Below are 14,624 nucleotides of genomic sequence, written 5' to 3' on the forward strand. Positions count from 1 at the left end.
GTGGTACAGGAAATATCTTCCTCTCTTCCCAACACATAATGGATTACACCATGAACAAATCACCATYAGCAGCAGGATGCAGAGGAGTTTGCATTCCACGAGAATATGCTTACAAAAGGTATGTTTTCTGTCCAAAAAGGATGAGAGATTGGAGGGAGAATGCCCTGTATGTTGCAAAGGCACTCTGGTGACCTAAACTGAGTGCRGCCAATAACAAACAACATCCAGGCAAAGCCACCCATCCTTCCCAAAGGAGAAAAAGACTCCTGTGGCTGGSAGATTATAGCAACAAATGCTTCATGCTAAATAGCTAAATAAATCTGTATATACAGATGTGAATTTTTATTTTTCACATCTACCTTGGTCTCATTTATTTACACATCTATTCCTCTGCAAAGTGCAAGGCAGTGAAGCATATGAGCTTCTAGTGCATTTTTCCCACAGTAAAGCAGAGAGAGGAACTCCCTGCCCYTTCCCAGAATAATTTTCACCACTCCCAGTTTTACCCATAAACTTGCCAGCTGAATGAGACTATAGACAAATAGGGATCAAACAGGCATTTTATACAAATAATCTTATTGGAAAAAGAGTGAAGTTCCAACCTGTAGCTGACTGAGCAGATTTTCATGCTGGTGCTTTAATTCCAACCATGACTCCGCTGTGAAGCAGGAATCCACAGTGTGACCCTGTAGGTGATCTTGGCTTTTCAATTCATTAAAAAGGGAATTTAAGTCTTCCGCTTTCTGCAGGAGTTGGGCATACTTTGTCAACTGAGCTTGTTTCTCCTGTAAACCAGGCTGGAGGGCAAAACCTAACTCCTGTTGCTGTTTCTTCAGTTCAGTCAGAGCCAGTCTCAAGTCTTCTTTGCTTTGCTCATATTGTTCCCTATTGAGCTGAAGTTGCTCCTGAGGGCTAAAAAAAAAAAATACTTACTGCTATTAATAGAATTAAAAACTTCTGTATTAATTACCTAGAAAACAATCAAATTGTGAACAAGTCAACCATTATTAGAATTAAACATACTATAGACTTTTCTTCAGACTGAAAATCAGCTTTAGGCTGGAATTTTTAAATTTAGTGCTGCTGAACTGGATTTAAATGCAGAACAAGTTACACCATCTTATATATGCTTTAAATCCTAACCTATAAACCTACAGTTTCTAGCGTCTGAGATATGATACTCCTGTACTGTTTTTCTGCTTTTCATCGCAGCAGCCATTCTGTTTTAAAGCTACATCATGACTATAAATCTGCTTTCCTTAAAAACTTCTAATGACAGTTTCCTGAAAGGGAATGCACTATACAAGATATACATAATATTGGTTGAGATTGTAGGGAACAAATCAAATCAAAACAAAGCAAAATGTTTTAGAGAYACTGACAGCAGAAACAGCATGTGCAATATGGGTCATGTTAGCAAAATCTAGTGCCTACTTTGCTGATCCTGATACTGGATTTTGATTTGTTTGCTTTATAAACATGCACATTGATRCACTGCAGGTGGACAAGTTGCATCTCTACACTAGAAATAGATAACTATAATCAGTGAATCAAAAGGCCATTACCTAACATTTGTATGTTCATGCTTARTGGTGAAGCTGATAATTTTGTAGACAGAACTTAAATGTCAAAATTTGAAAATGTGACCCCACACAAACAAATGGAAATGAATTGAGTCTGGTTATAATTCTGTAAAGTATGGCTGGATAAGTGAAGACAAAAGTGTTTTGCGTTTTGGTCTTTTTTCCCTGTCCAGATTCAAWTTTTTTTGGCACCTAGCAAATAAAGCATAGCCTTCTCACATACGTTAAGTACTCTTGCTTCAAGTTCCCTATTCCAGCTCCACAATGCTGCCATTAATGTGCTGCACTGGACTCAAAGTATTTATTTTTAATAATTCATTCCCTGATCAACTAAGAAAAAGCAGGCCTACTCTAGCTTCCACTGATCTCAACAGCAAATTTCCCAGTGATTTTACTGCAAGTCAGTTCAAGGACGTTACAGCAGACAGCTATATTGAATGTGTCTGCATCTGCAAAATCAGAGGTCTGGTTTACATTTACGCAACAAGCCTAGAATCAGCTGACAGGTTTTAAAGGACCAGATTTGCAGATTTGGCTCTCAGTCACACTGTGGCCCCAGTGGCACAACATGGGGTGCCAATGAACGCCTGGAGCGGCAGGGAGGCAGCTTGGGGACCACGGCAAGGGTTAGATCAGTGCCTTCTTCCTGCGCAATCTAATCAAAAAAGGAGCAAGGGATATACCTTTTTGGTTTTTTGTTTTTTTAGTTTTTTTCCCCCCAAGAACAGCAAAGCTGTTTCAGTATCTCAAAGGGAATTTAAGCTCAGCAAGTATAACCCTATCTGCAACCCTGCCACCCCCCCCTTACATTTCCTGGTTACYCCTCACAAGACCTTTGAGTCCAAACCACAACCTGCTCTGCCACAACCGTGTAGAAATACAGGTGCTTTTGTTGGTATCTTGTTTTGCCCACAAATAACACAAATTCAACACAACAGGTACAGAAGGAAGAGAGGAATGTCAGTATAGCAACAAGAGACCCATACTGCCTCTTAAGAAACTCCATATTACCTTATATATTGTGTGGCTAACTGAAGGGCATTTTCCCACTGATTCTGGAGTTCAGAAACAGTCTGCTCAACAACTGGCTTCTCAATTTTCTCATTTCTTATTAAAGCTTTTCCTAGAGCTACTACGTTCTGTATTTTGGTTTCTCCTCCATCTTTGAGAGCTGTGATTTCCTGTATTAAAGAAGAAAGCAGAAGCAGTAAATATTCACCTATGTTTGTTTAAAAAATAAAAGGTATTACCAATGAAATCCTTCATTCTTTGTATACTGTTCTTCAAGAAAAAAAAACAATCCTTCTTTCAATATGCTATGYGACCAATGTATAAACAGACTAATCATCTAGTTATAGAAAGTTTAGAATAATGTAGCTGAGATTTATTAATTACTCTCTACATAATAAAAGAAAACCAATATTGTTCTCACTCAATTAAAAAAAATGCTCCAAAACTTATGGAGAGATATTTGTCACAATACTACCTCTTCTAGGGAAAGAAATGTGGAAATCCCAGTGGCCTCATTTCTGGCTGCTCTGTTAGAAGGTCTCATAAGTCCTTTCCACCTCTGGCATAGTTTATGAGGGGAAGATGCATGCTCACCAGCACCCTTCCCTGGGCTATGAGTTCAGTACTGCTCCACTCAGAAGTGCAGCAGAGAATCTTCTCCTATGTGCTTAGCTAACCATGCAAAAAATCCAAAACACCCAAGAAACAACCTCCTTCAAACAAGCCACAAAAACCAGAGTCAACCAGTTATCACAGTGTCTTTCAGGAGGGGCTGACTCACCAAGCATTCCCCTGAAGCACAAGAGAAATATGTGTAACACAATACCTTTATCAGATTAATCCTTTCTTCTGATGGCAGCTCACTTTCCTGTGATTTCAGGTTACTAACAGCCTCCTCAAGCCTTTTGATCCAGCAAGAAATATCCTGGGCAAGTTCTTCAAAATTTTGTCCTTCCACTAGATGTCTCTGAGTATCTCCTGCCATTTCACTTGCRTGTGTCATCAGTGTCTGATATCTACCAATAAGATTAGTGGCTTCAGAAACAGTTTCATTTGCCGTCAACCCAGTCTCCCTCAAGGAATSTGCTAGCTGAGCCATGGACTCAAACAATTCCCTAAAAAAGGCAACAAATGAATCAAACATCTATCTACTATAACAACATATAACAAAATCCTTTACAAGACATTTCTTAGATACAACCCAAAGRCAACAATACCTCTGCATTAACAATGTTTGACAGAGGTTTTCAAGTTTTGTCTCATCTTTTTGAAACTCTTGCAGCTTTTCTTCCTGAGAGGCAAGCCATTCTTCCAAGCCAGTGCTGCTTTCTTGAAGGCTAACAGAACAATAAATACAGATGCAGTTCAGAATGAGAGGCTTTACATGAGCAAAACTTGCTAACAACTGTATTTTGCTGCAAAAGTAATATAAATATCATGGGCCCAAACAAGGAAAATAGTTAACCATAAGTCTAATTTTAAGTATCTTGGAACACGTTACTGAAGCTGTTCATAAGCACGTGCTCCAGTATAACATRGGGCCTGCTATGGAGAGAAGGACACATTAAACGTAAAGCAAAGCACTCACTATCCCTTATTAAAAGATCATCTTAATAAAAGCAGAGTTATTTGTCCTTCCGTATGACTGTTTAATAATGAATCATTTTTTATCACCTATGTTTAAAATGTCAGAAATGACATTAGTTCCCTACCTGCTGAGCTGTTGGAGAGAAACATCGAGTTCCTTTTCCCGTTTCTGACATTTAGAGATCAGTCTTTGCAGTTCTGCTTCTTGATCTCTCACACRGCTGTTAAGGTGGTTAATGTTTGCTTTGGGCAAGTAATGCTTCACTTTATTCAATAAAGTTTTAACCTCTTGGATATCYCTGTCTTTGCCTTCAGAAGTTAAGAAGTGCTGAATAAAAGCATAAACACAAGATGCATTTGTCAAATTTGCTGTTGTATAGTAGAGATTTACTTTACAAGAATTTCTTGATCTCTGTTATCTCCATCAACATTTGCCAAAGTGATCTGTGTTCTTGTCAAGGAGTATACGTTAATTCACAATTCATTGAGACACATTTATTCCACTTGCAAATGGAAAAGTAGCTTTTTGTAAAATAAGAAAGCAAAGAAGATGACAGATTTTCTTCTCTACAGCACAAATAMAACAGAACAGGCAACAGCAGCATTCAAATGTAGCATTGACATCACTGTGCCTTCTGCTGCTGCTAAATGGTGATTGCTTCTTGCAGATACTGTGGCTTCTCTATTGCTTTTCTGTGGAGTCTGCCTGACTTAGAGTGAAAATCTAGCTATAACAAAGTGAATGTAAATTTTTCCATCAAGTCCAATGTGGGGATCAGAAATTGATTTTACCCACCTCATCTTTGACTTTTTGCATCTTTGCACACTGAAGTTCCACCTACTAAGTATCATCTGGTCGGACCTTGCACACACATGCCTTGAACTTGAACACTGGTATTCAATTTTAACAAAGTTTTATTTTCATTCCATTTATTGTTCTAATGTTTTATGTTACATGAAATAGTCTTTAAGCCTCCAAGTAGGTGAATTCACATGCAAGAACAGTCTTGAAGCTTAACTTCAAGAAGAATCAACCTTAGAACTTAGAACATTATAGTATTTTACCTTTAGCCTCTGCAATTTTTCTTCCAGCACCTGTTTTGTTTCTGGGGGGTCAAAGCAGTCCTTCAAAGACAGCTGAGTGCTGCTGAACCAGTCATTAAAATTCTTGCACTGACCTGCAAAAAGATACATGCCAATTTTCTTCATTAATTGTGTTCTGTAATAGAAAATTCCTATTTAACATGAAGATTTCAGATAACTCRTAATCACATTCAGCACTGTCAGAGTTGCTTTTCACTGCACACAATGTGACAGAAAATGCTGCAATTCATACTTTACTTTTCTCCCAACATTTATTGACAATAAACATAGCTGTTCACTGAGGAAGRATGCAATGCAAGAGGACAGTCTGCTACACTTAATAGCTTTGGTAAACAAGACCTAGGATAGCCTTTTATCAACTTTTCTCATTTTCACACGAACAAATATTACTCAAGAACTATTTCAAGATGAGATGATCTTTGGGCCTAATTCTCCACTGGCACAATCCTGTGCGTGCACAAAGCAAAGAGTAATTAATGATGCTAACCATAGCCATAGCTAAGATTATATAAGAAATGACTGGAAAAAATGTGTCTGATTGCTGTATTTTTATATGAAATGTTTTGATATTTGTTTCTAAATGCTGCTTTACACTTCAGTCAGCTATTTTTTTAGATGTAAGAATAAAAWATAAATATTTCCATCTGGATCACGTGATTTGTTGGAATCAACAACATTTTTTTACAAATCTTTATCTTGTTGAAAACCCTGAAGCAGTTTGGCAAAAATTTTGCTTAAGACACTGAACGAAAAATAATTTCATAAACTTAAGGCAATGAAGATGCTCAATGTAAAACTATAARATTACATAAACGTGAAATGTGTTTGCTTACGGTTCAAAACACCAATAAAGTGATCTTGAAAAACATGTTTCTTCTTATTAAACAAATCAGTGACACATTTAAGCTGCTTATTTAATTCATCCACATCAGGACAATCCGTCTCTTCTTGGAGTAACGTCACATGGTGTTTTTGCTGCAGAATTTTCTGATGTATTTCCTAAAGTTAAAAGAAAGACAGCTATTAAAAATAAAAATTTGAAATACCAGCAGTTTACTGCACAGAGCTCTTTCAGTGCTGATCATATAGTTTTGTAAAGCAGTTCAGTATTCTGTTCTCATGCCTACCACTAACCATTTCCAACAGCTGCAAGACTTAACTAACTACATCTAATAACATCTAGAGAAAACAGGCTTTTAGTTTATGTTTCTGGCAACTTTAGGAAATTCAAGCCAAGCTCTTCATTTGTGCTGTTCTAATAGTTTACAACTTATTCAGGAGAAACACATACGAAGATATGTCCAGGAGAGGAAAATCAACCAAATTATGAAAGATATGTAATTTGTGGCTACCTCTAATTTAGTGAAGATCTCTAATGTGTCAGAGGGAGATAAAGCTTTTAACAGTGATTCAGTCATCCCAATCTGTGTCTTGGCCAAATCAAGGTCTCCTTTTAGCTCTGCCGTATTCACAGCAAGTTCACTGGTCCCCTGCTTCGTTGACAAGAGCTCTTTTATTAGCTCCATTTTATGCACAACGGATGATCTGATGACCTTAAAATTGGAAATAAGAATGTGTGAGAAATTATACTGGATTGATTTCCTAGAATATTACAGAACTACATGACAGCTATAAAAAGCAATGAAAAGATCTGAAGCCCAGATGCTTCAATCACAGCTTTTTCCAGTTTCTTCCCCTCCACTCTGCAAATTGAAAAATAATAACAATAGCATTCAAGCCCTACTTTTCTGAGGAAGAATAATCTCAGCCCCTTTTTTATGAGGGATGCATTTACTGGTGCTGCTTTACTGACCAATTTATTTGTCAGTCTACTCCAGCGTCTACTTTCACCTGGTTGAAGGCCTTATATGCCTTTTCATTACCAGCAGAAAGGGGGTGCCAGGCCTTTTATACAACATGTTCCCCACACTGACCCCCAAAACCMGGCAGGCGGAACAGAGAGGCAGGAAGCTCTGGCTTGAGACTAGTCACTAGGGAGCAGCAGGTCCTTGACCTCATCCTTAAGTCTTCTGTCTTCTGCAGAGACAACAACCCAGTGGGGTCATGCCCACGTGCTGAAAGACCACCTGGGGGGGCTGACAGCATCTGCGSTCCCTTGGGGCACAGTGTACACAGCACAGGGTCACCCAGCCCCTACCTAAACTCCTTGGATCACTTTACCCAGCGAAACTCCTCTGAGTTCACTGCCTGCTGGGAATAAACATACAAATGGCCAAACTAGATCAAGCTCAAGGTCCACCTGACCACGACTGGGAGCAGATGCTTGGGGAACTGATGTAAGATCAAGGCAGGCCATATTGGCTCAAATGGGGAAAAGTATTTACTCTTGATGGGTGAAGTAAATATTAAAAGATGGAGATTTTCTGGTGCCATTGCAAAGGCAAATATCATAGTTAACATTCCTACATGTAAATAGCTACATACTAACAAGCTGTATTAAGTCATATTCAGGTAAAGGTATGGTTTAAAACAGACGGGCAKTGTGCTGAGTTGCTGGGATCCCAAAGGGATGAGGAAGCCCCCCTGTGCCTCATTCTTGGCAGACAGCTAAAGGCCAGGATTGTTAACGATGGTATCGTTCAGCAGCATTGAGATGGCTGGGGAAGGGCCAAGCCCCTACAGGGCACAGGACTAAGATCTTTGTGTTTAAAATGGCAAGTTTGGTGTTGACAGCTTGAGAAAGACAAGAAATGAAATGGATGGTTAACAGTTAACAAAATACCTCAATTTCTCTTTGGGCAGATCTACATCAAACCAAGAAATGATTTTGTAAAAGATGGGTACTGGCACRTTAGCTTTATAAGCTTCTTCCTACCTGCAGCTCCAGCGGTGGTTCATTACTATTCAGAAGTTCCTCTATCTCAAGCACAGTGTYGTCAAATTTCTGGAGTTTCTGCTCTTGGACTCGTAAACATGCCTGAAGGGGAAAAAACACATCTGTAATTATATTGCTTTCATTCAAATTTAATTCCCATGTTTCTGCTAGGAAATTGTATCACTTATTTTCTAATTCTGCATTTCGGCATATAGAGTTCCAACAACTGGTACATCTTCTGATTTTCATTTTAACCAACTATTTTTTTTTTAACCAGGAATAAAAAATTCTAGGTTTCCAGAGCCAAGCATTTCTTATGCAAATCTAGTGCAAATTCTAAAATCTTAATTACTTTACTTCTGCCTCAACTCAATCAACAAAAGAAGTAGGAAAATAACCTTATTTCCTACTTTTTCTATTAAAAAGKCATACCATCTTAAAATACTTTCAGATGTCATGGACCTAAAGGCAACCCTTGGCACCCTGATGATATACTTTGGTAGGGATGTGATAGTGCACAACATATTCTGTGTGCGGTTTTAAAACGTAGATCTCTCTGTTTATAAATCACCTGACCCAGTGATCACGGAAACAAATGGAAAGACACCCACTTGTCTGAATGCACTTCGGAACAAGCCAGAAATGTGAAAATAAAATATCAACTTCAACTTAAGAAAGTAGAAATGTCATGAACAGTCACACCATCTCTCATTCCCAAATCAGATTTCCGTATTCCCTCAGGACAGACTATTCCTTCATACTCTTTTCATGGTGAATCGTCCAGACCCATTCACCCACTGCAGCCCTTAGAAAAGCTCCTACCRTCATACCGGCTTAAGGGAGAAAGCAGCACTTCTCTTACAACATTTATATTAAAACCATTTTTAAATATACAGTCAAATAATTCATTATTCAGTTTTTTTGTGATAAGCTTCTCGAAAGCACGCGCATCCGTGCTCTGCTGGGTGGTCACAAGGGACCTCAGGTTAGTGCTCTGCGTAACATGATATATAATGCAACAGTTGGGTTGTAATTACTAGTAATGCACGGATGTTTCAGGATTAGAAAACATAATAACCTATAAACAGGCCTGAMTCACTCTGGGCTTAAAACTATTTTATAAAAACACAAATGCGCTGAGTTCAGTTTTCTTTCCTGCTTTCCACCTTTACTGCAGTTCGTGAGTTTCTCTCCCCCTTGCCATCTCCTCCCCTCCCTTTCGAGAATTACCTTCCTGCAGAGCAACCTCTGCGCAGCCACCGCCACSAGCACGAGCCCTTCCCGAGCACCGTGCGAGAGGCGCGCCAGGGCACGGTCACATCACGCGGGCTTGAGCAGTTTCCAGGTAACAAAATGGCTCTTAAGACGCAGTTGGCGGCTGACGCGTTTTAGTATAGCCCTCAGGGACCTGAACTACCCCAGGTAAACTCTAACAGTGCAATGGTAAAAACAATAATAATGCAATAAATTAGCCACCCCTGCAGAGCACCTATACTCCTGCTTCACCAGAAAGATCGACAAACACCGAACACTTTGGGCTTTTATTGCTCTGCAAATTAAAACAAATGAGCGAGATTAACAGTAGCAGTAATGCTGCAAATAAGCGTAACAAAACCTTGGGCATTTATAGCATGTAAACACTGAGAAAAAGCTGACTGCATGTTTTCAAACAGGAAGATACTGGATAGCTTTACACCTCAGCCAACTCACACAGGAAATTCCTTCTGCTTAGCAGAAAATGGCTGCAACTACTACAAAGCAGCACAACTGGTCGGTTACGGCCCTGAAGTTTGAAGTTAAAATATTTACCCCCAAATATAAGGCGTTCAGTGGGCACAGCTAGTGTATGCATCTCTACACGCAATCACACCTCTGCACTTGGAGTCAGGGCTACGACCTGCACAAGAAGGGGCTCGGGCAGTCCTTGGCCAGGCTCTGCGGGCGTCTGTCTGTCCACAYGCAGCCCCTGGAGACCCTTTGCAGCCAGCTGCACGGAGCTGCCCTGGGAGCGCACCAGGRCAAGGACCCGGGAACCAGCAGCTCACATTTGCAACCTCTTCTTGAACTGTGCATTGCCCGGCTGTTTCTGAGGCTAGAGTGTCGTTACTAACAGGCATTTTCTAACAAGAAAAGCAGTCATTACTGCTTCTACAACTGCTCTCCTCTGCTTCTTCTCTAGGTACTAGGAAATGAGTGTGCCCCTGTGCACAGACTGCAAGCTTTCCAGGCCTRCTCTTCGCTGTATGTTTGTATAGTGCAAAGGAACGAGGGGGCTGCAGGGATCTAAAGCAGCACTTGGAGTGCGGTATTAATTTAAAAGTTTCACATCACCACAAAGCTTGTATCTACATATAGGCCTCTCTATTTGTTTCCAAGACCTATATCCTCAATGCATTATGCAGTTTGTTCAATGAAACTGTCCTTGCAGAYAGAATTACAAATGCTGTGACTTCCCCTTCTTTGCAGCGCTGGTAAACGTACGCGATGCACATGCTTAYAGTCAGAAGTTCATGCCACTACAGCATGAATTAATGCTAAAGAATTTACATTCAAATTACCTTCAGCTGTGTAAGGTCCTCTTCGGTCAGGCAATGGTCTTCTATGTTCTTAAGTTCTGCATTTGCCCATGCATCGATTGTGTTGGATAAACTAAGAAGTTTGTCCCATAAAGCCTGGGCTCTTCCCAAATTATCACAGTAGTTTTCAGTCTTTTCGTTGATCTACCACAGGATTTATATAACGAAAAACAAATTCAGATTTCAAAAATTATCAAAAAAAAATATATTCTAAAAACAAAGCAATGTAATAAAATCCTGGCAAGATGAAAACGCCCACATAAACAACAAGTGCGGCAAGGGAAAAAATCTCATGTGTCTTCACAGTGAACTGGTCATGGAGAAGATATTTAAATCACTGCCACACATGTCGCTAAACATACCAATCACAGTAGCAGCTTGCCAGTTTTAAGACAGGTTTAGGAAGGAGCCTTGCTCATTAATGTTTATCTACTCTCAGTAAATACCATCTAATCTCAGTATTGATGCACTGCTTAGATCGACAGCAGCAAAYGTTTCTCACTAACTGCACCAGCACAGTAATTCTCCAGATTGTCTCCAAAGTCTAAATCCACTGAAGTTGCTGTAGAAGCTTACAGATTCACGCAAAAACCACAAATACTGCCTTTCTGCATTTCTCAGAACTGTTTTTACTGTTGAGGAGTGCCCATGATATAAAAACTACCTGACAGCTCAGAAACATTATGCCAATAGACATTCTGTAAGCTTTGCTGTGGTAAACACTTGAATTTATCTCTTAAGAATCTTTGCCATATTGTACTTAATTTATTCCAAATATTACGCACAAGTCAGAATCAATTACTATAATGCATAACAGATAAGACCACCCTGATAATTTACTTTTTACATACATCCAGCCATCTGTCCACAATAATGTTAGCCTCATTCTCAAATGGAGGTTCCTCAAAGCTTCTCATTTTATTGAGCTGGAACTGAAGGTTTTTGCAGATCTGATTTATCCTGTCTACATCTTCAGAGTGATCATTAAATTCCTCTTTCGCCTCTTCAATCTGTGAAAAGAACCAAATGGATATTTTCAGGCATGTTTACTTAAGACTGTTTATTCAGCAAAACATTTTTAAGTAGCATGCTCTTCTTTCCAGTTTAGAGAAACAACAGCATGACACAAAATAATCCATTTTATGTAATGTAATGAGACTAGGAATGTATTCTCTGTTGTTATATCCCCACCATACCGACAGGAACACTTCCCCATTAGAATGACGGTATTTTTTTGTTACTGGCTGCAAAACACCTTAGTGGGAACTATGAATGTGTTCTTCTGACTAAGAGATCCRGACAGATGGTTTGCTTTAAAAATAATAAATGCAAGATCCAAGGTAATACACATCCATACAGAGCACTTCAGCTACAGCAGAAATAAACATAACATACTGTAATAATCATCTCAGAGACTATCACAGCCCTGGAAAACGTAACTCAGGACGCTGATCCCCAGGTTTTGAACCACTTGAAAAAAAAAAAGAAAAGCTTAAATGCTATGTAAAAATAGTCATTATCAAATACACTCTGCTGGAAACAGGAATGGCCCTCTTCCCTCCTTTCTGTTTGTACACAAGACTGCTTCTTTGTGCTTGATTGTAATAGCAGCGTTTACAAACAAGGGAAGCCTGATGGAAATGAAACACTGACCTCTAGCGTTAGCCAGTTTGGTATGAAAAGGTCTTGTTATTTCCAACAGATGGACGAGCCCATTCTCCTAGAGATGCGGTCAACCCCAGAGGTAAGGGAGAGGGACGGCAGAGCAGGACTCACAAGCCAGAGCAAGGCAGAGCACCTTCTCTTTACCGTTTTACAYGATTTACCTAACCAGTCATCAGCACTCCAGCACAYACTCAGGCAAGGAAAGGATAAGGRCCTCAACTCTTGGTTAGAAGCTACAGAGACAGCAGAACAACAAGCAGCCCCGAGGAGTTATATTAAATATTCTTTCTGCTTCAAGCAGTACAATGCTTTAAAGTATCTTCTTAGTGACAACTGAATTTGCTGCCTTGGTAACTTTACATACTGCCCACGAAAATGTTTTTACCACATAAGCTTGGCAGAAAATGTAGAAATATTCCAAATGGTATGGGTGAAATAAGCCTTGTGGATTTCAATAGGTGTTTTTCAACAGGATCAGAATCATTATATCATTTTTTTCCCTAAGTTTTTTATTTAATCCCTTCCCTGTAACAAGACCATGATTCACTAAGTAAACCTAGAGATCAGCTCAAAACAAAACCAGGATATGGTCCCTAAGGGTAGTCTGCAAGCCAAACTGAAAACAGGACTTAACATTTGCCCTGAAGCCTGCATAAGCAAGGGCAACCCCACACGTGAACGCTCCCAGCAAGGGCTTTTCTTTCCATGTCACTAAGTTCTTATAACTCACCTTTGTTATCATCCTGTTCAAATTCTCCTTCCCCATGTAAGAAATTTGCTGTGAAAGTACAATYTCTTGCTTCTGGATGATGCTGGTCAGACTACTTTTGCAGCTTTGGTATTGCTTCAGGAGCTCCAGAGCCCTTGCACACTGCTCMTGGCTATTGAAAAAGAGATACATTATTTATTGCCTATGCATAAAAGAGCAGCCTCAGCCTCTTGTCTGCTTTATTCTCCTATATTCAAACATGTTTGAAAAGTTTCATTATTACACTTGAAAGACAGAAAAGGGGAGGGATGAACAAACCCAGTCAGAATCTCTGCGATGCTGTGAAATATCTGTTGTGGTAGATGAACAATTTTTGAAATCAGAGATGCCTTTTGCCATCATATGACCCTCACTTACATTTAACGGTGACGCGACCTGAGAAGTCCAGGTTAACCAGGACTGCCCCAGGCCATCCAAATCCTCCAGGCTCTTTTAAAAATCCTAAAAAGAGGATGGATGCCCTGGGTCATCAATCATACCCTTTCCCAGTCCTCATTGTTAGGTTTATCAAACCTCTTTCAGTCTTTTCCTCAAAAAGTCGCTCCCTATTTTCCCAGTTCTTGTTTTCCATCTGTTTCAGTCTAGCTTTTTATTATTTTATGGGGGCATGAAATTCAGAGCAAACAGAGAAGACGTCACTCTCAGTAGCAGCCCAGCTTTTCTTTTGGATACCGATTCAGTCCAACATGTCACAGTATACCTGCTCAATGATGCGACTGTGATCACTTAAAAATAAATAAAAGTCATATGCTTTGGCTGCAAACTTCTATGTGCAACTATTTGCATTACGATATTTTACAGTATCATAATAGCAACATTTGCTACTACATCAGCATTTCATTTACTTTAAAAAAGTCTAAGATTCTTCTGATGTTTCATTTTTACAAGCTCCTTATTTGTACAACACTTTAAAATATAACCTTTTTCCTTACCATTCAGCAAGCAACAGTTTTGTATCCTCCCATAACCTCTCTGTAACTCTGCACTGTTCGTTTGCTTCCTCTGCTTTTTCCTCTTTGATGTGTGGGAGCTTATTAGCAATTTCTCGCATAGCTTTCATTTCAACAGCAGCACAATCCAATTCCTTTTCCAATTCCGTTAATGATTTTATTCTTTATTAGAAAAAAAATGAAATACAACCTTATATTAAAGTAGGTCTTTGACTTTTTTCCCCAATATAGTTATTAAGTTCCCTAGAAATTCATCCTCAGCTACACACTGACTATATTAAATTACATCATAAAGTGTAATTTGATCTTCAGTTGGTATAATTTGACAGTCTTTCAGCAGAGTTATACTGACCTGAGCCCTTTGAGAAAGTAATCCAAAATCTTAAATGCCAATATATTCTGTATGAACGTAGTTAATTATCCTGTATTAAAATACAAGTGCATTCAGGACATCTTAAAATATGGTCTCAGAAAGGCAACTATGGCATAACTAAAAGTATGATCTCAGCTTATAARCTCTTTTCCTCCTCACATAAACAGTAG

General features: G+C 39.2%; 1 protein-coding gene across 1 annotated transcript in view; it reads right to left on the minus strand.

Moving 5' to 3' along the window:
• Positions 1 to 14,624, minus strand: part of SYNE2 (spectrin repeat containing nuclear envelope protein 2) — a 173,736-nt gene that overhangs the window by 112,373 nt on the left and 46,739 nt on the right. The window contains exons 31-43 of the mRNA XM_085315029.1: positions 14,064 to 14,243; positions 13,093 to 13,243; positions 11,549 to 11,707; positions 10,680 to 10,841; positions 8,122 to 8,223; positions 6,638 to 6,838; positions 6,119 to 6,284; positions 5,247 to 5,359; positions 4,307 to 4,509; positions 3,812 to 3,931; positions 3,421 to 3,709; positions 2,595 to 2,764; positions 603 to 912 (exon numbers count right to left, since the gene is read on the minus strand). Coding sequence (XP_085171155.1) covers positions 603 to 912; positions 2,595 to 2,764; positions 3,421 to 3,709; positions 3,812 to 3,931; positions 4,307 to 4,509; positions 5,247 to 5,359; positions 6,119 to 6,284; positions 6,638 to 6,838; positions 8,122 to 8,223; positions 10,680 to 10,841; positions 11,549 to 11,707; positions 13,093 to 13,243; positions 14,064 to 14,243 — 2,326 coding nt within the window. The remainder of the gene's footprint in view (positions 1 to 602; positions 913 to 2,594; positions 2,765 to 3,420; positions 3,710 to 3,811; positions 3,932 to 4,306; positions 4,510 to 5,246; positions 5,360 to 6,118; positions 6,285 to 6,637; positions 6,839 to 8,121; positions 8,224 to 10,679; positions 10,842 to 11,548; positions 11,708 to 13,092; positions 13,244 to 14,063; positions 14,244 to 14,624) is intronic.

This window comes from Rhea americana, unplaced genomic scaffold, assembly GCF_003343005.1.
Source record: "Rhea americana isolate MKP2758 unplaced genomic scaffold, rheAme1 scaffold_42, whole genome shotgun sequence".
In the NCBI taxonomy this organism is placed as follows: Eukaryota; Metazoa; Chordata; class Aves; order Rheiformes; family Rheidae; genus Rhea; species Rhea americana.